The 26,534-nt window shown below is 38.7% G+C and overlaps 3 protein-coding genes across 3 annotated transcripts; all 3 read left to right on the top strand.

Annotated features, from left to right (window-relative positions):
- Positions 1 to 6,577, top strand: LOC131995072 (uncharacterized). Its single transcript, XM_059362841.1, has 2 exons — positions 1 to 257; positions 6,379 to 6,577. The coding sequence occupies exons 1-2, from the start codon at positions 47 to 49 to the stop codon at positions 6,534 to 6,536; spliced, it is 369 nt and encodes a 122-aa protein (XP_059218824.1). The 5' UTR covers positions 1 to 46; the 3' UTR covers positions 6,537 to 6,577.
- Positions 6,578 to 14,044: 7,467 nt separating this feature from the next.
- Positions 14,045 to 14,561, top strand: LOC106089863 (vasotab-like). Its single transcript, XM_013255855.2, has 2 exons — positions 14,045 to 14,360; positions 14,430 to 14,561. The coding sequence occupies exons 1-2, from the start codon at positions 14,159 to 14,161 to the stop codon at positions 14,495 to 14,497; spliced, it is 270 nt and encodes an 89-aa protein (XP_013111309.1). The 5' UTR covers positions 14,045 to 14,158; the 3' UTR covers positions 14,498 to 14,561.
- A 6,841-nt stretch (positions 14,562 to 21,402) lies between these two features.
- On the top strand, positions 21,403 to 22,024 carry LOC106089855 (uncharacterized). Its single transcript, XM_059363971.1, has 2 exons — positions 21,403 to 21,665; positions 21,804 to 22,024. The coding sequence occupies exons 1-2, from the start codon at positions 21,431 to 21,433 to the stop codon at positions 22,004 to 22,006; spliced, it is 438 nt and encodes a 145-aa protein (XP_059219954.1). The 5' UTR covers positions 21,403 to 21,430; the 3' UTR covers positions 22,007 to 22,024.
- Positions 22,025 to 26,534: the final 4,510 nt, after the last annotated feature.

Raw genomic sequence — 26,534 nt, forward strand, 5'->3', positions numbered from 1 at the left:
AAGAACCGAGTAGCTAGCAGGCGTTCATTCCTAATCAAAGCTCAGAATGCATTGGACGACAAAAGTTTCAGTTTTCTTAGTGCTCGCTACGGTATTTTGTCATCGGAGTGAAGCCGCCAGCAATGCCTGTACAATTGCCTGTCCGGCAACGGAGAATCCAGTATGTGGCACACATCGGGGAAATCGCGGTGGTTTAATGACCTGCACATTCAAAAACAGTTGTACAGTAAAAGCTCGCGAGTGTGTGAATAATGAGAGTGAGTAAAAAACAAGCAAAAGCGTGCTAAGTTCGGCCGGGCCGAATCTTATATACCCTCCACCATGGATCGCATTTGTCGAGTTTTTATCCCGGCATCACTTCTTAAGCAAAAAAAGGATATAAAGCGATATCAAGATATGGTCCGGTTTGGACCACAATTAAATTATATGTTGGAGACCTGTCTAAAATGTCAGCCAATTCGAAAAAGAATTGCGCCCTTTAGGGACTCAAAAAATAAAATAGAGAGATCGATTTATATGGGAGCTATATCGGGCTATCGACCGATTCAGACCATAATAAACAAGTAAGTCGATGGTCATGAGAGAATCCGTCGTACAAAATTTCAGGCAAATCAGATAATAATTGCGACCTCTAGAGGCTTAAGAAGTCAAGATCTCAGATCGGTTTATATGGCAGCTATATCAGGTTATGAACGGATTTGAACCATACTTGGCACAGTTGTTGGATATCATAACAAAAAAACCCATCGTGCAAAATTACAGCCAAATCGGATAAGAATTGCGCCCTCTATGGGCTCAAGAAGTCAAGACCCAAGATCGGTTTATATGGCAGCTATATCAGGTTATGGACCGATTTTAACCATACTTGGCACAGTTGTTGAATATCATAACGAAATACCTCGTGCGAAATTCCATTTCAATCGGATAAGAATTGCGCACTCTAGAGGCTCAAGAAGTCAAGACCCAAGATTGGTTTATATGGCAGCTATATCAGGTTATGAACCGATTTGAACCATACTTGGTACAGTTGTTGGATATCATAACAAAACACGTCGTGCAAAATTTCATTCCAATCGGATAAGAATTGCGCACTCTAGAGGCTCAAGAAGTCAAGACCCAAGATCGGTTTATATGGCAGCTATATCGAAACATGGACCGATATGGCCCATTTACAATACCAACCGACCTACACTAATAAGAAGTATTTATGCAAAATTTCAAGCGGCTATCTTTATTTCTTCGGAAGATAGCGTGCTTTCGACAAACAGACGGACGGACGGGCGGACGGACAGACGGACGGACATGGCTAGATCGACATAAAATGTCGCGACGATCAAGAATATATATACTTTATGGGGTCTCAGACGAATATTTCGAGTAGTCACAAACAGAATGGCGAAATTAGTATACCCCCCATCCTATGGTGGAGAGTATAAAAATGAGTGTTAGCATTATATGCATCAAAACAAGATAAGTCGCCTTCTCTCTTTTGTATTTTTAAATTTTAATAATGAAATTCTCACGCGAAAATAATAAAAACAAGTAAAAAGGTGTTAAGTACGGCCGTGCCGAACTTTGGATACCCACCACCATGAATATATTCATCATCATATTTTATTAAAGCTCCACTACCGTATAAATAGTGGCATCCAATTATGGATTGGTCTGGATCATATTTGATTCTGGTGCCGAGAGTCACAGTTTTAGCGAAATCGGAAAATAGATGCCCTCCTAAGGGGACAAAGATCCCCAATTAGAAGATCGGTCAATATGGCAGCTATCAAATTTCATTGGGTAATAAATGCGGCTTTTAAAGCCCTAAATCATCTTATCGGTCTATATGGCACCCATGTCTAAACACAATGTCGGGAGTCTTAATACAACTGACTGTTTCAAATTCCAGCGAAATCGGATAATAAATACATATTTTACGGGCCTTAGATTCTATGTCGGCGGATCGGTCGATATGGCACCAATATCGAAATATGGTTCTATAGGGATCGTTTCCATCTCAAACAACGGAAGGTCTTGTTCTAAATTTTAGCGAAATCGGATAATAAATGAGCCATTAATAGGCTTAAGACCCTAAATCGGCTGTTCGGTCTCTATGACAGAAATATCAAAGAATGGTGTGGTCTACACCATTTTCAATTTAGATGCCGGGTGGCTTAACACAACCCACCGTACTCAATTTCAACAAAATCGGCTAACAAATGTTCCAGTTAAGATCCCAAGACCCTAAATCGGCTGTTCGGTCTCTATGACAGCTATATCAAAAAATGGTGCGGTCTACACCATTTTCAGTTTTGATGCCTGGTGGCTTAACGCAACCCACCGAACTCAATTTCAACAAAATCGGCTAACAAATGCACCTGTTAAGATCCCAAGACTCTACATAGAAAGATCGGTCTATATGGCGGCTATATCCTACTATGGTCCGTTCTGGCCCATATTCGGACCGAATAACCGAAGGATTAATTAAACTCAGAGTTTCTAATTTGAACGAAATCATCAAAAAAATGAGGCCTTTATGGGCCTAAAACCCTAAATCGGTAGATCGGTCTATGTGGCAGCTATATCTAAACATAGTCCAAGTTGGACTATGTTTGAATCCGATGTTGGGAGTCTTAATAGAACTTACTGTTTCTAATTCCACCGAAATTGAATAATAAATCCGTCTATATGACAGCTACAACAAAATATGGTCCGATCGGAGGCATTATCGCTTTGGATATCGGGAGGCTTTATATAATTCATTATTCGCAATTTCAGCAAAATTGGTTAATAAATGCAACACTTACGGGTCTAAGACCCTAAATCGGCAGATCGGTCTATATGGCAGGTATATCCAAATATGGGCCGACTGGGGGCGTTCAAGAAATTAACCTGCGTGTTGAAAAAATGCGGATGTGTGCAAAATTTTAGCGCAATAAATTATCGTACATAGCACAGTTGTTGGACGTCGTAACAGAACACTACATTCAAAATTTCAGCCCAATCGGATAACAATTGCGGCTTCTAAGGGTATATAAACCGATCTTCCGATCGGTTTATATGGGAGCTATATCAAGTTATAGACCGATTTGGACCGTACTTGGAACAATTGTTGGAAGTTAGAACAGAATAGTATGCGCAAAATTTCAGCCAAGTCGGACACAAATTGTGGCTTCCAGCCCAAATCAAATCGGGAGAACGGTTTATATGAGAGCTATATCCAAATCCGACCCAATTGACATACAGATTAAATGTGAGGCAGCTACTGCTACTATGAAACTTAGACGATGGGAGTATGGATTGAGGATAAGAGCAGCTCATACCATCGCGGTATAATTGAGGCGACGATAGGAAACCTAGAGGAATGGAAGAGGTTTCCGATCGGATACCTGAAACTATACTTATGGTCGAGTGCGAGGCACTGCTGGCAGCGGCACAGTCTTGAACTGACGGAACCCCAATATTGCCGTCTGGAAGATCATGTTACACGGATGGATCGAAGCTAGGGGACAGAGTGTTTCTGAGGGTCTACATTGGGAACCCAGGGACTGAGATCTGTTTTAGACTGCCTGACCATAACACGGTCCTGCAGGCGAAGATCCGGGCGATCACGGAATGCGTAAGGTGGTGTGGTACTATCGCGAGGACGTCGAGTGTGAACATCTTTATGGACAGTAAAATGGCAATAACAATCAGGACGGTAAGGTCACGAACAGTCTTGGAATGTAAAAAGGAGATTAGCGCCTTCTCTGAGGAAGACAGACTACGCATCGTTTGGGTGCCTCGCCATAATGGAGTAAGGGGGAATGAGAGGGCAGACGATTTGACAGTGAAGGCCAGAGAACTGCCGTCGATAAACTTGGTTAACCCGAAGCCTTTCGGGTCGACGCAGCCCAATCGATATGGCCCATTTGCAATTCCCAACGACCCGCATCGATAAGAAGAATCGCTGCAAAATTTCAAGCGGATATCTTAATTTGTTCGAACACTATCGTGATTTCGACAGATGGACGAACGGACATTGCTAGTTCAACTCAGAATGTCTAACTTACTAAATTGCTATGAACATTCCATTAGGGAACAGGGGATAATTCTCTCATATCAATGAGGACTGAACTCATTTTAATATTTAAGCTCAATGATAAGGAGACCCTTATTATACCCACCACCGACGGATGGGGGTATATTCATTTTGTCATTCCGTTTGCAACACATCGAAATATCCATTTCCGACCCTATAAAGTATATATATTCTTGATCAGCGTAAAAATCTAAGACGATCTACACCTGTCCGTCCGTCTGTCTGTTAAAATCACGCTACAGTCTTCAAAAATAGAGATATTGAGCTGAAATTTTGCACAGGTTCGTTTTTCGTTCATAAGCAGGTTAAGTTCGAAGATGGGCTATATCGGACTATATCTTGATATAGCTCCCATATTCCGATTCGCCGATTTAGGGTCTTAGGCCAATAAAGGCCACATTTATTATCCGATTTTGCTGAAATTTGGGGCAGTGAGTTGTATTAGGCCCTTCGACATCCTCCGTCAATTTGGCTCAGATCGGTCCAGATTTGGATATAGCTGCCATATAGACCGATCATCCAATTTAGGGTCTTAGGCCCATAAAAGCCACATTTATTATCGGATTTTGCTGAAATTCGGGACAGTGAGTTGTGCTAGGCCTTTCGACATCCTCCGTCAATTTGGCCCAGATCGGTCCAGATTTTGATATAGCTGCCATATAGACCGATCCTCCGATTTAGGGTCATAGGCCCATAAAAGCAACATTTATTACACGATTTTGCTGAAATTTGGGACAGTGAGTTGCCTTAGGCCCTTCGACGTCCTCCGTCAATACGGCTCAGATCGGTTCAGATTTGGATATAGCTGTCATATAGACCGATCCTCCGATTAAGTGTCATAGACCCATAAAAGCTATATTTATTATCCGATTTTGCTGAAATTTGGGACAGTGAGTTGTCTTAGGCCCTTCGACATCGTCCGTCAATATGGCTCAGATCGGTTCAGATTTGGATATAGCTGCCATATAGACCGATTCTCCAATTTAGGGTCTTAGGCACATAAAAGCCTCATTTATTATCCGATTTTGAGAAAATTTAGGACAGTGACTTGTATTAGGCCCTTCAACATCCTCCGTCAATTTGGCTCAGATCGGTCCAGATTTGGATATAGCTGCCATATACACCGATCTCTCGGTTTTAGGTTTTGGGGCCATAAAAAGGGTATTTATTGTCCGATGTTGCCGAAATTTGCGACAAAGAGTTAAGTTAAGCTCCTCCACATATTTCTACAATTTGGTCTAGATCGATCAAGATTTGCATATAGCTGCCATATAAACCGATCTCTCGATTTAAAGTCTTGGCCCCATAAAAGGCGCATTTTTAATCCGATTGCACTGAAATTTGATACACTGACTTATTTTATGCTTTTCGACATCCGTGTGGTATATAGTTCAGATTGGTTTATTTTTAGATATAACTACTAAAAAGACCAATATTTTGTTATATACAATTGAACAATAACTTTTACTTATTAATATCTGGTCCAAATCGGAACATAGGTGCTATGGGGCATAAGGTATGAATTTTGCACCGGATTTTGGGGAAAGGTGGTTCACATATATATCCGAGGTGGTGGGTATCCAAAGTTCGGCCCGGCCGAACTTAACTCCTTTTTACTTGTTTTTTTTTATTGCCAAGTCCGAAAGGCGCGCTTAACATGAAAGGCCCATGAACATTCCATTAAGGAACAGGGGATACTATTCTTATATCCATCAGTGCAGTCCGATTAATGTTTAAGCTCAATGATAAGGGCCTCATTTTTATTCCCGAGTTCGGAAGGCGTGCTGTATAGCGACACCACTTGGTAGAGAAGTTTAAAATGTAGCCAGCATTAGAAAAAGCTGATGTTCACGTCGGGATTTGAGCCCAGGCGTTCGGTATCATAGGCGGACATGCTAACTTCTGCGCCACGGTGGCTTCCAGGATGTCAAGACAATCAAGAACATATATCAAATTTGTCAGGGTTTCAGATCAATATTTCTAGGTGTTACAAACGGAATGACTAGATTAGTATACCTCGTCCATAGGTGGTGGGCATAAAGAGTATACTCCCATCCTATGGTATACGGATGGGTATGAACTGAACTGGCTAGATATACATGTATAAATCTGGTTTGCTCTGTATATGGCTCTACATTGCCTAACCAGTATATTCTTGCTAAGCACTCGCCATAACTTTCTATAACAACCAAAAACGCATGCTTTGCTCTATAAAGAACAAAGCCTAAACAGTCATACAGTTCAATTTGCGAACAGTTCTAGAATTTATAAAATTATTCATTTTTATTTAATTTTTTTTCCAGAATGGCTCTTCAGACAAGGCCGCTGTGAAATGGAAAATCCCGATTGTGCAAAACTGAAGACACTAAGTCCTGTGACAACCACTGCAAAGCCTAAGGGACAAGGAGCCTTGGATAAAACAAAAACATTCTTTAAAGATTTGTTTGGTAAAAAGAACTAATTTTGAAAAAAAAAATTACATAATAAATTATTGGAAAAGTCTGTAAGTGTTTAAATACAATAAGAGCGTTTTTAATTAGATCCGGCATAATTTTATATATCCAACACCATGGATCCCATTAGTCTAATTCCTTTAACAACCTATATCAGTTAATAGACTGATATGGATCATATTTGCTACGGAAGTTTCAAATTTCAAAATAACAAGCCGTCAAAACAGAGATCGGCTTATATAGCAGCTACATCGGATTATAGACCGATTTTGACCTTGCTTTTCAAGTGCCAAATCGAGAAATCAATGCACCCTCTTGCGGGTGAAAAAGTCAAATCTGCAGATTGCTTTATATGACAGCTATATCTATTCCAGGATCAATTCTGACCATACTTGGCTCTTATAAAAGAAATTAGCCGAACCGGGCCTGCTCCGCTGCGCCTTCTTTAACTCATTAATAACTTTTTAGGGTGGGGACACTTTGCCCTAAATGCGGATATCGAATTCGTGCCATTGTAGCCTATAACGTTGGACGCTTTCGAATCCTGGCAAAAATATCGGATAAAGCGGTGTGTATCCCCTCTTAATGTTGGCGAAATTTACAATACGAGGTACAATGGCATGCGTGGACATTTAAAAATTTTCCGCAAAGAGGTGTCGCACTGCGGGACGCCGTTCGGACTCGGCTACAAAAAAGGTCCCTTATCATTGAGTTTAAACTTGAATCGGAAAGAACTCATTGATATGTGAGAATTTGCCCCTTCTCGGTTCCTGGTGGTAATGTTCTTCCTTAGGGAAATGTTCTCTTTAGGGGAGGGATGGCACCTCAGACATTTTGACTCAAATATGGATATCAAATTCGTGCTGCATTTCCAAATCCCTTTAATTTGAGCCCCATATTGCTAGGGCCGTTAAAAATGGACCATTTGGAGGGTGTTTTGGGTCTAGGGCGTCCACCGGCACTTTGTACTGAAAATTCGTTCTCTATTCCCAAAGGAAATGAAGTTAAGCTTAGGGGGTGCTTTAGGGCGTTCCCCAAAACACTTGACTCCAAAATTAGATATCAAATTCGTTTTCTACTCTCAACTATCTTTCATTTGAGTCCCATATTGTCGTAATGGGTCAAATAACCCATTTGATGTATTTTTAGGAGGAAAAACGCCACCTAGACTTGAACGCAAATTTTAATGTCATATTCGTTATCTACTCCCTAATACCTTTCATTTGAGTTTCATATAGCCGTGGTCGGCTAATATGCCCATTTGGGGATGAGCGACCTCCCATTACTTGGACCTAATGCTTTATGCCTAATACTTTTCATTTGAGTCCCATGTTGACATGAACTTCGAATATATCTGTTTAGAGGAGTCTTAGGGTTGGGGGCCCGCTGGGTACTTGGACCCAAATATTAATACCATATTCGTTTTATGATCCCCAATACCTTTCATTTGATACCTTTATTGTGCCCATCGGACCACTTTCGGAAATGGGTGGCATTTTTGGGGTAAGGGGGGAGGGTCCGCCTCCACCAGATATCTAAAAATTATATAGCCTATGTTTCTTTCAAGACAAACATACACGATCTATGAAAATTTTAAGAAAATCGGTTCAGCCAAGTATCATATAGTCATAATGGGTCCAATGGCGTTTTTGAGGGGTGGCGTGACCCCCTATACTTCGATCTGATTTTGTATGCCAGATTTGAAATCTACTCCCGAATACCTTTCATTTGAGCCCCATATTGAAATAAACGTCCAATATGTCTGATTGGAGGAGTTTTGGGGTTGGGGCACCCGATGGATACTTAGACTCAAATTTTGATACTTTATTCGTTTTCTTCTCTTCAATACCTTTCATTTAATACATTAATTGTATTAATCGTACATACCCGATCGGTCCACTTTTGATTTTGGGTTGTGTTCTTGGCATAAGGGGGAGGGTCCGTCCCCCTTCCGATACCGAAAAATTATATAGACTATGTTTCCTTCCAGACCAACCTACACAATATACGAAAATTTCGAGAAAATCGGTTCTGCCGATTTTATGTCTATACGGAACAAACAAACCGAGACCCATATATCCGTTATTGGCTATTGTGCCTATTATGGGCGTTTTTGTGGGAGTGGGGTGATCCCCTATACTTGGAAATGAATTTGTATGACAGATTCGTTATCTACTATCGCATATTTTTCATTTGATACCCATGCTACCGAGGCCACTGTAACGCAGAGGTTAGCATATCTGCCTATGACGCCGAACGCCTGGGTTCGAATCCTGGCGAGACCATCAGAAAAAAGTTTTAAGCGGTGGTTTTCCCCTCCTAATGGTGGCAACATTTGTGGGGTACTATGCTATGTAAAACTTCTCTCCATAGAGGTGTCGCACTGCGGCACGACGTTCGGACTCGGCTATAAAAAGGAGGCCCCTTATCATTGAGCTTAAACTTGAATCGGACTGCACTCATTGATAGGTGAGAAGCTTGCCGCCCTGTACCTTAGTGGAACATTCATGGGCAAAATTTGCATTTGCATTATGGTGGAGGGGTGACCCCCTATACTTCGACATTAATTTGTATGCCAGATTCGTTATCTACTCCCGCATACTTTTCATTTGATACCCATATTGTCCTTATCGGTCTATTTTTGATTGAGTGGTGTTTTTTGGGTGAAGGGTGGAGGGTCCGCCCCCTTCCGTTATCAATCCTATATATATAAAAATAAATTTGTATTTGTAGGTTTGTTTGTATGTTTGTGTGTTGCTTATGGGCTCAGAAACGGCTGAACCGATTTTCTTGAAATTTTCAAAGATGGTGCATAATGACCCCGTGGTGAAAATAGGGTACTACATTTTTTGATATCTGAAGGGGGGAGGAACCTCCACCTTACCCTAATTTTCAGAAATGCCAGATCTCGGAGATGGGTGGTGCGATTTAAGTGAAATTTTGTGTGCTCTTATATAGTACCCTAAAAATAAAAATTTCGTATCCAAATTTCGGATGGGGTACTTAGGGGGGCTGTCCCACCCTAAAACCTACCAAACATATATTTAGACCAATCACGACAATATGGGACTCAAATGAAATGTATTTAGGATAAGAAAACGAATCTGATATCCAATTGTCCGACCAAGTGCTAGGGGGACCACCCCAAGCCCCAAAACACTCCTAAATCGGACATATTTACTGACCATGGCTATATGGGACTCAAATGAAAGGTATTTGCGAGTAGAATCTGATTTCCAAATATGGGACCAAGTATTTCGGGGGCCGCCTCTCCACAAAAACATACCCCAAAGGGGACTTATTTACTGACCATGGCAATATGGGGCTTAAATAAAAGGTATTTGAGTGTAGAATTAGAATCTGATATCCAAATATGGGACCAAGTATTTCGGGGGCCGCCTCTCCCCAAAAACATCCCCCAAAGGGGACAAATTTACGACCATAGCAATATGGGGCTCAAATTAAAGGTCTTGGGGAGTAAAGCACGAATCTGATATCAATATTCGGGAAAAGTGTCTATGGGGCCACGCCACCCCCACAACACCACCCAAATAGGAAGTATTTTCTGACTATTGCAATATGAGGCTCAAATAAGAGTGTTTTGAATGTGGAACATAAATCCGATATATATTTTCAAGGCCAACTCACTAAGTGGCCGCCTATCCTCCAAAACACCCTCCATGTCGGTCATGTTTACCGACTATGGAAATATGGGGCTCATATTAAACGTATTTGGGAGTAGACCACGTATCTGATATCAACATTAGGGACCAACTGTCTAGGGGACGTCCCACTACTATAACAACCCCCAAATAGGACGTATTGGCTCACCAAGACAATTTGGGTCGTAAAGAGAGTGATACTAAATATTTATAGTTTTTAGGGCCAATACTACCGCGATTTTAAGAAAATAAACTACAATTTACTGAATCACCTTACTGATGAAGTACCGTGGGACTCAATTTATCATTTTGACTCTGTGGATGAACAAATATCATTTGTTCAAAATCATATCTGTTCAATATACAATCGATGTGTTCCAGAGAAAACAATAACAATTAAATATTCACAACCACCTTGGTTTAACCAGCGAATAAAAACTTTGATTGATGAAAGAAACTTTTCATATAGACGTTGGAAACGTTTTAGAACCTCACAACTACATGAACATTTTAAAAATGCTAGAAGAGCTGTTGGAAAGTGTATAACTGAGGCAAAGACATTGTATTTTCATAATAAATTTCAGAATGCTGTTAATAGTCGCTCTAAATGGAATGAGATACGAAAAATTGGCGTTGGAGAAAAACGCAATACTCAGCTGGAACCCAACATGAACATAAATGAACTAAATGAGAATTTTGTTTCAATAAACACTGTCTATCCTACTGAAAATATATATGAAAATATGTGCATGGTAGCTGTTGAAAATCCTTTTTCCTTTCGCTGTGTAAATGAAACTGAGGTTCTACACAGCATTCTGTCCATTAAATCTAATGCGATCGGAACTGATGAAATAAATCCACGATTTATTAAAATAATTGTGCCAAAGATTCTGCCATATTTAACATATATATTTAACACTGTTCTAACTAAATCCACTTTTCCGCTTGAATGGAAACATGCAAAAATTGTACCTATTCGCAAATCAAAAAATGAGTACCGTCCCATCGCCATTTTACCATACCTGTCTAAAGCACTGGAACGCATAATGGCTAACCAAATTGAGCATTTTCTGAAATCTGAAAATTTGTTATCTAACTGGCAATCTGGATTTAGAAAGAAAAGAAGTTGTACCACTGTTCTGATTGATGTAATTGAAAACCTTCGTCAAAGTATGGATAACGGAATGATATCCTTTCTCCTTCTTTTGGATCACAGTAAGGCCTTTGACACTGTAAACCATAATATTCTTGTCCTAAAACTTATGAAATTATTTAATTTCTCCGAGACGTCTTGCAAGCTGATATCATCATATTTGACGCAAAGATCGCAGTCTGTTTTTTATAACAATAGTTGGTCTAACTCTCTGAATGTCCTTAAAGGAGTACCTCAAGGTTCTATCCTTGGCCCTCTTTTATTTTCCATGTATATAAATGATCTGCCTGATGTGCCTGCAACATCTAAAATCCAAATGTATGCTGACGATGTCCAACTTTACACATACTGCAAACTGAAATATATCCAAACCTGTGTGTCTAACATAAATATTGATTTAGACTTAATACATTGTTGGGCTGTTAATAATGCATTATGTTTAAATCCATCCAAAACCAAACTGATTCTGATAAGTAAAAGAAATGTGACAATAACTGATGATCTCGTTGTGAAAATTGGTAACTCTGTAGTGAATCTTGTACAAGTAGCCACAAATTTAGGATTGACTTTTAATTCAACCCTAACGTGGACAAATCACATTAATGCAACAGTTGGCAAAGTACGTGGGATGCTGCGAAATTTATGGACTGTTCGCTTGTCAACTCCTTTTCACATCCGAATGTTACTTGCAAAAAGTTATTTAATTCCCACACTGTTATATGGATGCGAGATATTTGCGAATTGTGATGCAGACACCAGTAGAAAGCTTAATGTTGCTTACAATGATATTGCAAGATATGTGTTTAACAAAAGTCGACAAGCTCGTATATCACAATTTACATACCAAATATTTAACTTAACATTTTCAAACTTACTGAATGTCAGATGTCTACTTCTTCTGCACAAGGTAATCTACACAAAAGAACCTGAATACCTACACAAACATCTGAAATTCGCCAGATCCAACCGTGGCCTAAAACTCATTCAACCACGATTTGCCACACAAACCTCTGAACGACAGTACATTGTACATAGTACGCGTCTCTGGAACAACCTACCTCCCAACATACAGAGCATAAGCAATGCAACTTCATTCAAAAATGAGCTATTTAAATTTTTTAAATGAACTACGAATTATTTTTCTTTAAATGTCCTTAATATTTACTACTATAATTTAAAATGTTAAGATTAGTTAATATCCTTTTAAAAAGAATAATCATTATTTTATATACTCTATTGCGAATCAGCACATTAACATATAAGATATAATCTTGTTGTGCTGGTGTTACACTCAATAAACAAACAAACTGTTAGTCAAGTTTGCATGGTACCCCAAACCGGACATATTTGCTGACTTTTCCAATAAGGAGTATAAATGAGATTTGAAAACGAATTTGATATCCAATTTTGAGGCCAATGGCAATATGGGGTTCAAATAAATGATATATAGATATATGAGAATAGAGCACGTTGCTGATATATTTTCCGGGTTTAGTGTTTGTCGGGCATATTTACCGACCATGTCAATGTGGAGCTTAAATGAAAGGTATTGGGGGTAAAGCGAGAACTGATAGCCACTTTCGGGACCAATTTTCTGGGGGTCAACCCCTTTCCCAAAATATGGGGTTCAAATAAATGATATATAGATATATGAGAATAGAGCACGTTGCTGAACATTGAGCCGGGCTTAGTGTTTGGGTGACCATTCCAATCCCCAAAACACCCCTGAATCGGGTATATTTACCGACCATGTCAATGAGGAACTTAAATGAAAGGAATTGGGGGTTAGAGCAAGAATTGATACCCTTTCCCAAAATATCCCACTAACAGCAATTTTTTAGTGACCATCGCAATATGGGGCTCAAATAAAGGTATTTGGGAGAAGAATACGGGATTGATATCTAAATGTAGGACCATGTATTTAGGGCATCACCCTTTCCCAAAACACCCCAAAGGAAAAAAATTTTCGACCATGGCAATATGTGGTATTTAAGATTAGAAAACGAATTTGATAACCTATTTTGGGCCATGTGTTTGGGGGACGCCTCCTCCTGTAAACTCCTCTTAAGCTAATGGCAATATGGGGTTTAAATAAATGGTATTTGAGAGAAGAGCACAATGCTGATATATTTAAGGGCCAAGTGCCTGGGGGACTACCTCTCCCCCGAAAATACCACTAAATCAGACATCATGAGTATATCGGGCTGAAATGAAGTATTTTAAGTATGGAGTAAACCTTACATCCAAACTTAAATTCGTAGACCAATAAAGATTATATGGGATTCAGATAAAGGCACTTATATTGTTAAACTCTTAGTCAAGTTTGCATGGCATTTCACTAAAAGATATTTAATTGTCGAAAATAAATATACCAAGGAAACTTTTGTTCCATATAAAGTAAAAGAAGGCGCAGCGGAGCGGGCCCGGTTCAGCTAGTATTATATATATCCCAGGTGTTGGTAATTCATAGTTCGCCCAGCCGAACTTAATGCATTTTTATTTTGCTGTAGTTCTTTCTATCCAACAGTGCAGTGAACTCTTCGTAACCATTTCACATCATATCCCATTGGTTTGGGTATAATCTGAAACATAAGCCTAAATTTGTTTAAAGCATAACTTACAATTCAAATTTTCTTCACAGTATTATTATAAAGAAAGCTACTATTTCAGCTATTTGCTCAAGTGTTCTTTCTTTAAAAAAAAAATACCGAGCGTTAAGACATCTGCCTTTTTGTTTTTATCCACTTATAAATACAGGGTAAATCTTATCACGGCGTATAGTAAGCAAATCAAGTCTACAACGACATCGTTGACTATGCATTTCTTTTCAATTTTCCTATTCTTTACATTGGCCTTAATGCTGGGACAAGTAAAAGCTAACGGCAACTGCCAAAGGATATGTACGCGTGAATATGATCCTGTGTGTGGTATTTTAAGAGGCCCCGGTCCCCGTATTGTCAGATGTACCTTTGGAAATCCTTGCGCCTTTGAAGTGCACAACTGTTTGGCGGGACGAAGTAAGTTTTGTTTTTCTTTTTTGCTTGGAGTTTTTTTTTTAACTTCTTAACTTGTATTTTCTATTTTAGAATGGGGCCATGTTCCTAGAGCTTGTCCACGTGATAGTCTTAACTGCCGAGATATAATACGTTCATAATTTGGACTTTAGAATTATCTGGAGGTGAAAAAGATGATGTTGTTTTTTTATAAATTTTTTTCAATACTGCTTCAAATAAAATGTAATTAAATAAATTACAAAGTTTATATAAAAATGTGTGATTTTTGATAATCGATCTCAAAGTTTAATCGGACACTTTGATATGACTGACAGTAGTTTTCCCGCTTTCTCTACTCAGCAAAAACCGTCATTACCAAATAAGTCAGCCAAAACAAAATGTATTTTAGCAACTATTTACATTTAGGCATACATTTACTCGGTGAAATAAGTACTTATTCGCTCATTTGTAAGTGTAGAAAAAATATTCAAAAATTACCTCTTGTTACATTATTCTCTTGCTCTCTCTCTCTCTCTGCGTGTGTTCTATTGTATTACTGTACAAAAACAACAAGTAAGATCGTGCTAAGTTCGGCCAGGCCGAATCTTATATTGTATATCCTCCATCATGGATCGCATTTGTCGAGTTCTATGCACGGTATCTTCTTTTAGGCAAACAAAGAATATTGAATAGGAACTGTCATGCTATTGGAGCGATATCAAGTTATAGTCCGATTCGGACCATAAATGAATTCCGAACATTGTACAAGTCATTGCGTAATATTTCAGTTCATTCGGATAAGAGTTGCGCCTTGTAGGGGCTCAAGAAGCAAAATCGGGAGATAGGTTTATATGGGAGCTGTATCAAGCTATTGATCGATTAAGACAGGTATGTTGAAGGTCATGAAAGAAGCCGTTGTACAAAATTTCTGCCAAATCGGATGAGAATTGCGCCCTCTAGAGGCGCAAGAAGCCAAGATCCCAGATCGGTTTATATGGCAGCTATATCACGTTATGTACTGATTTATGCCATACTTGGCGCAGTTATTGGAAGTCATAACAAAACACCTCATGCAAAATTTCAGCCAAATCGGATGAGAATTGCGCGCTCTATTGGCTCAAGAAGTCAAGAGCCAAGATCGGTTTATATGACAGCTATACCAGATTATGAACCGATTTGAATCGTACTTAATATAGTTGTTGGAAGTGATATCAAAACACCAAGTGTAAAATCTTAGTCAAATCGGGCGAGAATTGCGCCCTCTAGAGGCTGAAGAAGTCAAGACCCAAGATCGGTTTAAGTGGCAGCTATATTAAAACATGCACCGATTTGAACCATACTTAGCGCAGTTGTTGGAAGTCATAACAAAACACTTCATGCAAAATTTCAGCCAAATCGGACGAGAATTGCGCCCTCTAGAGGCTCAAGAAGTCCAGACCCAAGATCGGTTTATATGACAGCTAAACCATATTATAAACCGAATTGAATCGTACTTAATACAGTTGTTGGAAGTGATACCAAAACACTACGTGCAAAATCTTAATCAAATCGGATGAGAATTGCGCCCTCTAGAGGCTCAAGAAGTCAAGACCCAAGATCGGTTTATGTGGCAGCTACATTAAAACATGTACCGATTTGAACCATACTTAGTGCAGTTGTTGGAAGTCTTAACAAAACACCTCATGAAAGATTACAGCCAAATCGGACGAGAATTGCGCCCTCTAGAGGCTCAAAAAGTCAAGACCCAAGAACGGTTTAGAACTCCAGCATGATTGGAGGCCACCGTAGCGCAGAGGTTAGCATGTCCGCCTATGACGCTGAACGCCTGGGTTCGAATCCTGGAGAGACCATCAGAAAAGAAAAAATTTCTGCGGTGGTTTTCCCCTCCTAATGCTGGCAACATTTTTGAGGTACTATGCCATGTAAAACTTCTCTCCAAAGAGGTGTCGCCCTGGGGCACGCCGTTCGGACTCGGCTATAAAAGGGAGGCCCCTTATCATTGAGCTTACGCTTGAATCGGACTGCACTCATTGATATGTGAGAAGTTTGCCCCTGTTCCTTTGTGGAATGTTCATGGGCAAAATTTGCAATTTCCAATTACTCCAGCATGATTTATACACTTTTGCAGCCGCTCCAACCAATTGTTAGAGTATTGTTTTGGCTCCGATTGAGGCACCTCCAAAACATGGTTATTGAACTCTTCAGCAGCATTTTCTGATGACGAATATCATTGAGCACGCATTTTTATCTTAATATGTGGGGAATAAAACGAAGTCGATGCGTCTCAAGTGAGGGCTGTACGGCGGAAGTCCCATCAATTCGACGTTTTGATCGGTCAAAAAGGCGCTGGTTTGAGCCGATGTGTGAGAGCACGCAGTGTCATGGTGAACAACGATTCGTCTTCTGTTGTTCGTTTTTCGAATTTCTTCCAAGACTTCAGGCAATCAAATTGTGGTGTGCTACTCAGAATTTTCAGTCCTACGTTGCACAGTGGGATATAAATGAAAACAAAATTAGTAAAATATGTGCCATTTGAGAACGGACAAAGATAACTTTTATCAAGTAAATGGTTGCTAAGTTCGGCCGGCCAATCTTAGGAACTCACCAACATGGATTCTGCTAAAAATATATGCAAATTAAAATTAGTTGAGGGGCATAATTTTATTATACATTCCAAACTTCTGGCAATCCTGCAAAAATATTAAAGCTTCTTGCAACCGAACAAGGATAGTCGAGAGACAGGTTTATATGGGAGCTATATGAGATTATAGACTTATTTGGGCCGTACTTGGAACAGTTGTGGGAAGTCGTAACAGAACACCGCATTCCACATTCCACTCAAATCGGACAAAAATTGCGGCTTGTAAGGACTCAAGAAGTCAAATCGACAGATCGGTTTATATGGGAGCGATACCAGGTTATAGACCGATTTGCACTTTACTAAGTACATTTATTGAAAGTTTTAACAGAACACTATATAGGAGCTATATAAGGTAATAGACCAATTTGGACCGTACTTCGCATAGTTCTTGGATGTCATTACAGAACACTATGTGCAAAATTAAGGCCAAATTGGACAAAAATTGTGGCCTTCAAGGGCTCAAGAAGACAAGTCGGGAGATCGGTTTATATGGGAGCTATATCTGGTTATAGACCGATTTAAACCATACTTGTCACAGCTGTTGGAAGTCATAAAAGAACACTAATGAAAAATTAAGGTCAAATCGGACAAAAATTGTGGCTTTCAAGGGCTCAAGAAGTCAAGTCGAGTGATCGGTTTATATGGAAGCTATATCTGGCTATGGACCGATTTGAACCACACTCGGCACAGTTGTTGGAAGTCATAAAATAAGACTATGTGCAAAATTAAGGCCAAATCGGACAAAAATTGCTGCTTCCTGGGGATCAAGAAGTCAAATCGGGAGATCGGTTTACATGGGAGCAATATCTCAATCAGAACTGATAGATTCCCATTTACAATCCCCAACAACCTACATCAATACATAGTATTAATGCAAAATTTCAAGCGACTAGCCTTACGCGTTCGAGCGCTATCATGATTTCAAGAGACGGACGGGCGGACGGAGATGGCTAGATCGACTCAGAACGTTGCGACGATCAAGAATGTAAATACTTTAAGGTGTCTTGGACGATTATTTCGAGCTGTTACAAACGGAGTGGGTATGAAAACGAAAATAAAGCATAGGACAAGAAGTCAAAAGTCTTCCTTCCCCTGCACCCAGCGCGACTTCAAACACCAGCACTCAGCGAAATTTATTAATGAAAACAGTAAAAATGTTTGCTGTGATAGCAAAAAGTCTGCTGAAAATTGGACAGCAGTAATTTGGTGGTAAAACAGCAAACATTTTCTGTTGCTTTCAAATGGTAAAAAGTTACAAAAAAGTGGCATGGGACGGATGAATATCTGCACCCTCTTTTCAACCTAACCTAACCCAACCTAACCTCATTGATATGGCTTTAAGGTTCGTATGTTGGTATATTGCATTTGCATCATATTTACTGCGAAAACGCCTCCATGATACAATTACCATATTAACCACGCTTGACAACCCTGTCTATTAGCTGTACTCTTTTTTATACCCAACACCGAAGGATGGGGGTATATTCATTTTGTCATTCCGTTTGCAACACATCGACATATCCATTTCCGATCCTATAAAGTATATATATTCTTGGTCAGAGTAAAAATCTAAGACGATCTAGTCATGTCCGTCCGTCTGTCTGTTGAAATCACGGTAAAATCTTTAAAAATAGAGATATTGAGCTGAAACTTTGCTCAGATTCTTGTTTTGTTTATAAGCAGGTTAAGTTCGAAGATGGGTTATATCGGACTATATCTTCATATAGCCCCCAGATTGACCGATCCGCCGATTTAGGGTCTTAGGCCCATAAAAGCCGCATTTATTATCATATTTTGCTGAAATTTGAGAAAGTGAGTTGTGTTAGGCTCTTCGATATCCTTTTTCAATTTAGCTCAGATCGGTCAAGACCCTTAACCGCCGATCCGGCGCTTAAGGGTCTTAGGCCCATAAAAGCCACATTTATTATCCGATTTTGCTGAAATTTGGGACAGTGAGTTGTATTATGCTTTTCGCCATCTTTCTTCAATTTGGCCCAGATCGGTCCAGATTTGGATATAGCTGCCATATAGACCGATCCGCCGATTTAGGATCTTAGGCCCATAAAAGGCACATTTATAATCCGATTTTGCCAGACATTTATAATCCGATTTTGCCCTTCGACATCATTCTTAACTTTAGCCCAGATCGGTTCAGATTTGGATATAGGTGTCATATAGACCGATCCCGCGATTTAGGGTCTTAGGCCCATAAAAGCCACATTTATTATCCGATTTTTCTTAAATTTTGGACAGTGAGTTGTATTATGCTTTTCGTCATCTTTCTTCAATTTGGCCCAGATTGGTCCAGATTTGGATATAGCTGCCATATAGACGGATCCGCCGATTTAGGGTCTTAGGCCCATAAAAGCCACATTTATAATCCGATTTTGCTGAAATTTGGGACAGTGAGTTGTGTTAGGCCCTTCGACATCATTCTTAAATTTAGCCCAGATTGGTTCAGATTTGGATATATTCGTCATATAGACCGATCCCGCGATTTAGGGTCTTAGGCCCATAAAAGATATGTTTGTTATCCGATTTTGCTGAAATTTTGGGACAATGAGTTGTGTTAGGCCCTCCGTCATCTTTCTTCAATTTGGCTCAGATCGGTCCAGATTTGGATATAGCTGCCATATAGACCTTTCCGGTGATTTAGGGTCTTAGGCCCATAAAAGATATATTTGTTATCCGATTTTGCTGAAATTTTGGGACAATGAGTTGTGTTAGGCCCTTCGTCATCTTTCTTCAATTTGGCTCAGATCGGTCCAGATTTGGATATAGCTGCCATATAGACCGATCTCTGGATTTAAGGTTTTGGGCCCATAAAAGCCACATTTATTATACGATTTTGCTAAAATTCGGGACAGTGAGTTATGTCCCGACATTTGACATTATTCTTCAATTTGGCCGAGATCGGTCCAGATTTGAATATAGCTGATATATAGACCGATCTCTGGATTTAAGGTTTTGGGCCCATAAAAGGCACATTTATTGTCCGATGTCGCCAAAATTTGGGATAGTGCGTTAGGTTAAGTCCTTCGACATTCTTCTTCAATTTGGCTCAGACCGGTTCAGATTTGGGTATAGCTGCCATATATACCGATATCTCGATTTAAAGTCTTGGCCCCTTAAAAGGCGCATTTATAATACGGTTTCGCTGAAATTTGACACAATGACTTATATTAGACTTTTCGGTATCCTAATCGTATATGGTACATATCGGTTTATATTTGGGTATAGCTACCAAAAAGAGCAATATTTTGTTGTATTGTAGAAAACTTAACAATGACTTGTACATATTAGACCTTTCAATATCCGTGTTGAATTCGGTCCAAATCGAACCATAGTTCGATAAAGCTGCTAAGCGGGCATCAATTATGCATTTTTCACCGGGTAATGACGATAGGTGGTTCACATATAAACTCGAGGTGGTGGGTATCCAAATTTCGGCCCGGCCCAACTTAACGCCTTTTTACTTGTTTTCGTTGTAATGAAACTTATTATAACTTTTATGAAAATTAAATATTTAATTAATGAAAAGTTTATACATACAATGAAAAATTACAAATATTATGAAAATTTTTCTTTACAAATATGAAATAAAATTTCATAATTATGAGAACTTTTTTTATGTACGATCTATGTGATCGTTAGATTAAATTTTCTTTCAAACTAAATTTTCCTAATATTTATGATTTTTTATTAATATAATAAAAGTCGACATAATATTTATGAACAAAAGTAACCCGGTCATTGCATTTATGGCGAAAAATTCTCTCTGTGTATGGTGGCAGTTAAATAAGAAGAATTTTAACAGTAGCACAAGATTGCATTGGAAAAAATACAATATTCACATTTATGAAACATGCTTCATGATACTTAAACTTATTGGATCAATGAATCTTATAAGAACTTTTATGAAAAATATATATATATAATTTATGGAAGGTTTATACATATTATGAATAATAACAAATATTATGAACATTTTCTTGACATGTATGAAATAAAATTTCATAAATATAAGAATTTTATTTATAAAGATCAATATGATCGTTAGATTAAATTATTTACATAGACATAATCATAATTCCTAATATTTTTTCCAATACATTCTTGTGCTACTGTTCAAATTATTGTTATTAAACCACTTCCATACACAGAGAGAATTTTTTGTCATAAATGTAATGATCGGTCTACATAACCTTTTATGTAGACCGATCATTACATTTATGACAAAAAATTCTCTCTGTGTATGGAAGTGGTTTAATAACAATAATTTGAACAGTAGCACAAGAATGTATTGGAAAAAATACAATATTCATTAGTGCACATTATTCAGAAACATGTAGTACTTTTGAATTACTCGTATATAGTATAAGCATTCTCGTATATAAAGAAGAATTCTAAAAAAAAAATTCCCATTACATTTTCAAATTCACATTTCAAAGTAATGCCTTGTCGTAGTAAAGTGTTGATAATTTTAGTGTTTTATTCTGCATTTGTAAGCGCAAAGCCGGCAATTAACACAACGGACAATAATGTAATAGAACAATGCAACAATGATTGCCCTTCGGAGCAACAACCAGTATGTGGTGCATTATATTTAGGAGCCAGTAAGGGATACATATTGTGTACTTTTCAAAATATTTGTAAACTATATTTGCAACAATGCGAGAAACAAGAAAGTGAGTAATATAAAATCAGTTAAAAATTTATTTTTGAATATAAAAATTTAAAATTTTTAGTGTTTTTTTTTTGTTAATAAAAATTATGTTTCCTTCTCCCTAAAAAATAATAATTATTTACATATATTTCTAATAAAGGATGGATTGCTCACAATGGACGCTGTGATTCGGAAAGCCGTTGTTTTACTCGGGATGATCGTGACAATGCTGCTGTGGTCATGTTGCTAGCGAAACCTGAGACAAGCTTTGGAGCAAAATTATTAGGACTAGCATACTTTTTTGAGCGTAGTCTCTGGAATTCAATCCAGAAAAACGAAAATCAAATGAAAAGTTACTATTAACAAGTAAGGAAAGGCAAATGCTGGGCGATGCCGACTATATAATATCCTACACCTACCCTATAAGTGGAAATTGGGAGCTAGTATATCTAATTCTAAAATGATGCAAATCCACCGAATTGTGAATCGATAGAATTCGCAAGAGGTTTTCAAATGGGTTGTAAATCAATCCCTACCAAATTTCGAGCAAATGTGCTCAAGATTTTAATGATGCCTTAACAGTGGGCCCCATACAATTGCGTCCCAAATTAAAAATGAAACATGAAAGAAGTAAAAGCATGCTAAGTTCGGCCGGGTCGAATCTTGGGAACCCACAATCATGGATTCTGTTGAAAATGTATACAAAATAAATTTAATTGAAATACCGTAAATACTTCTGTCAAACCAGCAAAACTTAAAGTTTCTAGATGATCGAGAGACCGGTTGATATAGGAGCTATATTTGGTTATAGACTGATTTTGACCGTAATTGACCCAGTTTTTGGATGTCGTAACAGAACACCGCATGCAAAATTCCAGCCAAATCGGACAAAAATTGCGTCCCCAGGGGCTCAAGAAATCAAATCGGGAGATCGGTTTATATGGGAGCTATATCAGGTTATAGACCGAACTGTACAAGGCACAGTTGTTGGGAGTCATAACGGACCATCACGTGCAAAGTTTCAGCCAAATCGGGCAAAACTTTCGGTTTCCAGGGGCTCGAGAAGTCAAACCGGGACATCGGTTTATATGGGAGCTACATCAGGTTTTAGACCGACTTAGACCGTACTTGCACAGTTATTGAAAGTCTCAATAGAACACCGCATGCAAAATTCCAGCCAAATCGGACAAAAATTGCGGTCCCAGGGGCTCAAGAAATCACATCGAGAGATTGGTTTATATGGGAGCTACATCCAAATCTGAACCGATATGGCCCATTTGCAATCCCCAATGACTTACATCAATTTTAAGTAAAATACAAATTTTGCCCATGAACGTTCCACTAAGGAACATGGGCAAACTTCTCATATATCAATGAGTGCAGTCCGATTCAAGTTTAAGCTCAATGATAAGGGGCCTCCTTTTTATAGCCGAGTCCAAACGGCGAGCCGCAGTGCGACACCCCTTGGGGAGAAGTTTTACATGGCATAGTACCTCACAAATGTCGCCAGCATAAGGAAGGGAAAACCACCGCTGAATTTTTTTTCTAATGGTCTCGTCAGGATTCGAACCCAGGCGTTCAGCGTCATAGGCGGACATGCTAACCTCTGCGCTACGGTCGCCTCCTCAATTTTACATCAATTTTAAGTATCTGTGCAAATTTCAATCCGGCAGCTTTACGTGTTCGACTCCTATCGGGATTTCGACAGATGGACATGGTTAGATCGACTCAGAACAAATTATGGCAAAATCTGACAATAAATGCGCCTTTAATGCGCCCAAGACCTCAAATCGAGAGATCGGACTATCTGGCAGCTCTATCCAAATTTGGACCGATCTGGGCCAAAATCTCAAATTTCACTGAATTTTGACAATAAATGTATTTACAGCTATGTATAAATATAGTCCGATCTGATCCATATTTGGGTCAGATGGCCTAAAACTTTCAAATTTCAGCGAAATCGAACGAAAAATAAAGCATTTATGAGCATTATACCCTTTATCAGAAAATCGGTCTATATGGCAGCTATATCCAAATATGGTCCGATTTGGCCCGTTCAAGAACTTACCCAGCGTACATCAAAAAGACGTATCTGTGTCAAATTTCTGCTCAATATCTCATTTTGAAGGCTGTAGAGTGATTATAACAAACGGACGGACAGACGGATAGACGGACAGACACACGGACGTCATTAAATCGTCTTAGAATTTTACGAAGATCGGAAATATATATACTTTGTAGGGTCGGAAATTGATATTTCGATGTGTTGCAAACGGAATGACTGAATGAATATACTCCCTATCCTACGGTGGTGGGTATAAAAATTCGGGACGATGGTAGATACAATTGAATCCGACCATATCGATTTTCATACGCGGGTATGTAAACAATTGCAGTTTACAACACTTTAGACTCCGGGCCTGGTTTTTGGACCCAAAACCCCCCTTTTCTTGTTTTATGACCCCTTGTCATCACCTATTCTTACAGGTGCATGGTGTTCTTATTAACCGATTCAATACGTTATAATTGTTAATCAGCGAATAATAACAATGTATTATTGACAGATTATTTGAACAAGTGAGGCTCTGTTCAATATGGAATTGCTACGAATTTTAATTGACAACAGTAATTGAATTATTATTCGACAATGCCAACATTTTGCCTCTACGACCTATAAATAGATCGAAATGCTGGGTAAAAAGTCTAGAAAACATTTTTACATAATGCATTCATATTCAGGCTTAATATTGTTCTGCCTTGCATTAATATGTGGTTTAATGGGTATTGAGGGTAACCAACGTTGTTTCAAGACATGTACCGGTGATCTTAATCCTGTATGTGGCGAACTGAGAGGACTTGGACCAATGGTGGTTAAATGTACCTTCCCAAATTTGTGTTTGTTTGAAATGCACAAATGTTGGACCACACTTCGTAAGTACATTTGTATATTCAAATTGTGAATTTTAATTACAATTCTTCTTTCATTATTTAGCTTGGACTCGTAGTGATGGTGCTTGTCCCAATGGAATTCCCACTTGTAGTATCGCAGGGCCTTGAAAAAAACTTAAAATATTCTTAATTTTATTCTTATAAAGAATTTTATAAACACAAACATTGCTATTACACACGAAAACATAAAACGTTTGGAATTTTAATAAGACAAACAATATACTTGTATCACAATGTTTTTCTTTTATTGTAAACGTGTAACGTTTCTTCAATATATAAAACGTTAGCCATAAACGTAGCATTATTGTGGGTAACGAATTTTGTTTATTGTAAACGAATTAGCAGCTTTGCCTACTGTAATATGATCTTTTTTATACCTACCTCCATAGGTTAGGGGTATACTAATCTAATCGTTCCGTTTGTAACACCTCAAAATATAAAGTATTGGGCGTCTCGACATACTGATTCGATCTAGCCATGTCCGTTCGTCCGTCTGTCGAAATTACGATAGCGATCTAGCGCGTAGACCTAGCAGTTTGAAATTTTGCACAGATACTAGCTATTGACGGTTCGGATTTAGATATAGCTCCCATATAAACCGATCTGCCGATTTGACTTCTTAAGCCCTTGGAAGCCACAATTTTTGCCCAACTTCCCATAACTGTGCCAAGTACGGTTCTAATCGGTCTATAACATGATATAGCCATCATATAAACCAATCTCCCGATTTGACTTCTTGAGCCCCAACAAGCCGCAATTTTTTTCCGATTTAGCAACAATTTTGCATATAGTGCTCTGTTATGACTTTCAATAACTGTGCCTAGTACAGTCCAAATCGGTTTATAACCTGATATAGCTCCCATATAAACCGATCTCCCGATTTGAGTTCTTGAGCCCCAGCAAGCCGCATTTTTTGTCCGATTTACCAACAATTTTGCATATAGTGTTCTGTTGTGACTTCTAATAACTGTGCCTAGTACAGTCCAAATCAGTCTATAAGCGGAAATAGCTCCCATATAAAGCAATCTCCCAATTTGACTTCTTGAGCCCCCGGAAGTCACAATTTGTGTCAGATTAGGCTGACATTTTGCATGCGATATTCTGTTCCAAAAACTGTGCCAAGTATGATTTAATCGGTCTATAACCTGATATAGCTATCATATAAACCGATCTCCCGATTTGACTCCTTCCACCCCCTGAAAGCCGCAATTTTTGTCCGATTTAGCTACAATTTTGCTAAAAGTGTTCTGTTATGACTTCCAACAACTGTGTTAAGTACGGTTCTTATCGGTCCATTACCTGATAAAGCTCCCATATAAACCAATCTCCCGATTTGACTTCTTGAGCCCCTGGAAGCCATAATTTTATATAAACTGGTCTCTCGGTTCCTAGAAGCTTTAATTTTTGCTCATGAGACAGAAGTTTGGTATATAGAAAAAAATTATGCTCTTCAATAAAATTAAGTTTGTATAAATTTTTAGCAGAATCCAAGGTGGTGGTTACCCGAGATTCAGCCCGGCCGAACTTAGCACACTCGTGGAAAAAAGTTTGCTGAAAATAGCAAACGAGGTCTGCTGAATATAAGAAGTTAATTTTGATGCTATTGTTGCAGTTGTTCTGCTGTAATAGCAGTAGTACTACAATTGCAGAGTAGCAGGCTTACTGTTGATAAGTCTGTTGTTTGTTGAAAATTACTGCTGCTTAATTATGAAGGGGATGTTAGAAGAAATAAGTAAGAGCGTCCTAAGTTCGGCCGGGCCGAATCTTATATACCCTCCACCATGGATCGCAGTTCTTTGCGCGGTATTTCTTTTGGGTAAACAATGCTTTAGGCAAACAATTGAATGCTGAACACTGTAGAAGTGATTGTGTTATATTTCAGTTCACTCGGATAAAAATTGCGCCTTGTAGGCGCTGAAGAAGTAAAATCGAGAGATCGGAT

Source organism: Stomoxys calcitrans, chromosome 2 (assembly GCF_963082655.1).
Source record: "Stomoxys calcitrans chromosome 2, idStoCalc2.1, whole genome shotgun sequence".
NCBI classification, from domain to species: domain Eukaryota; kingdom Metazoa; phylum Arthropoda; class Insecta; order Diptera; family Muscidae; genus Stomoxys; species Stomoxys calcitrans.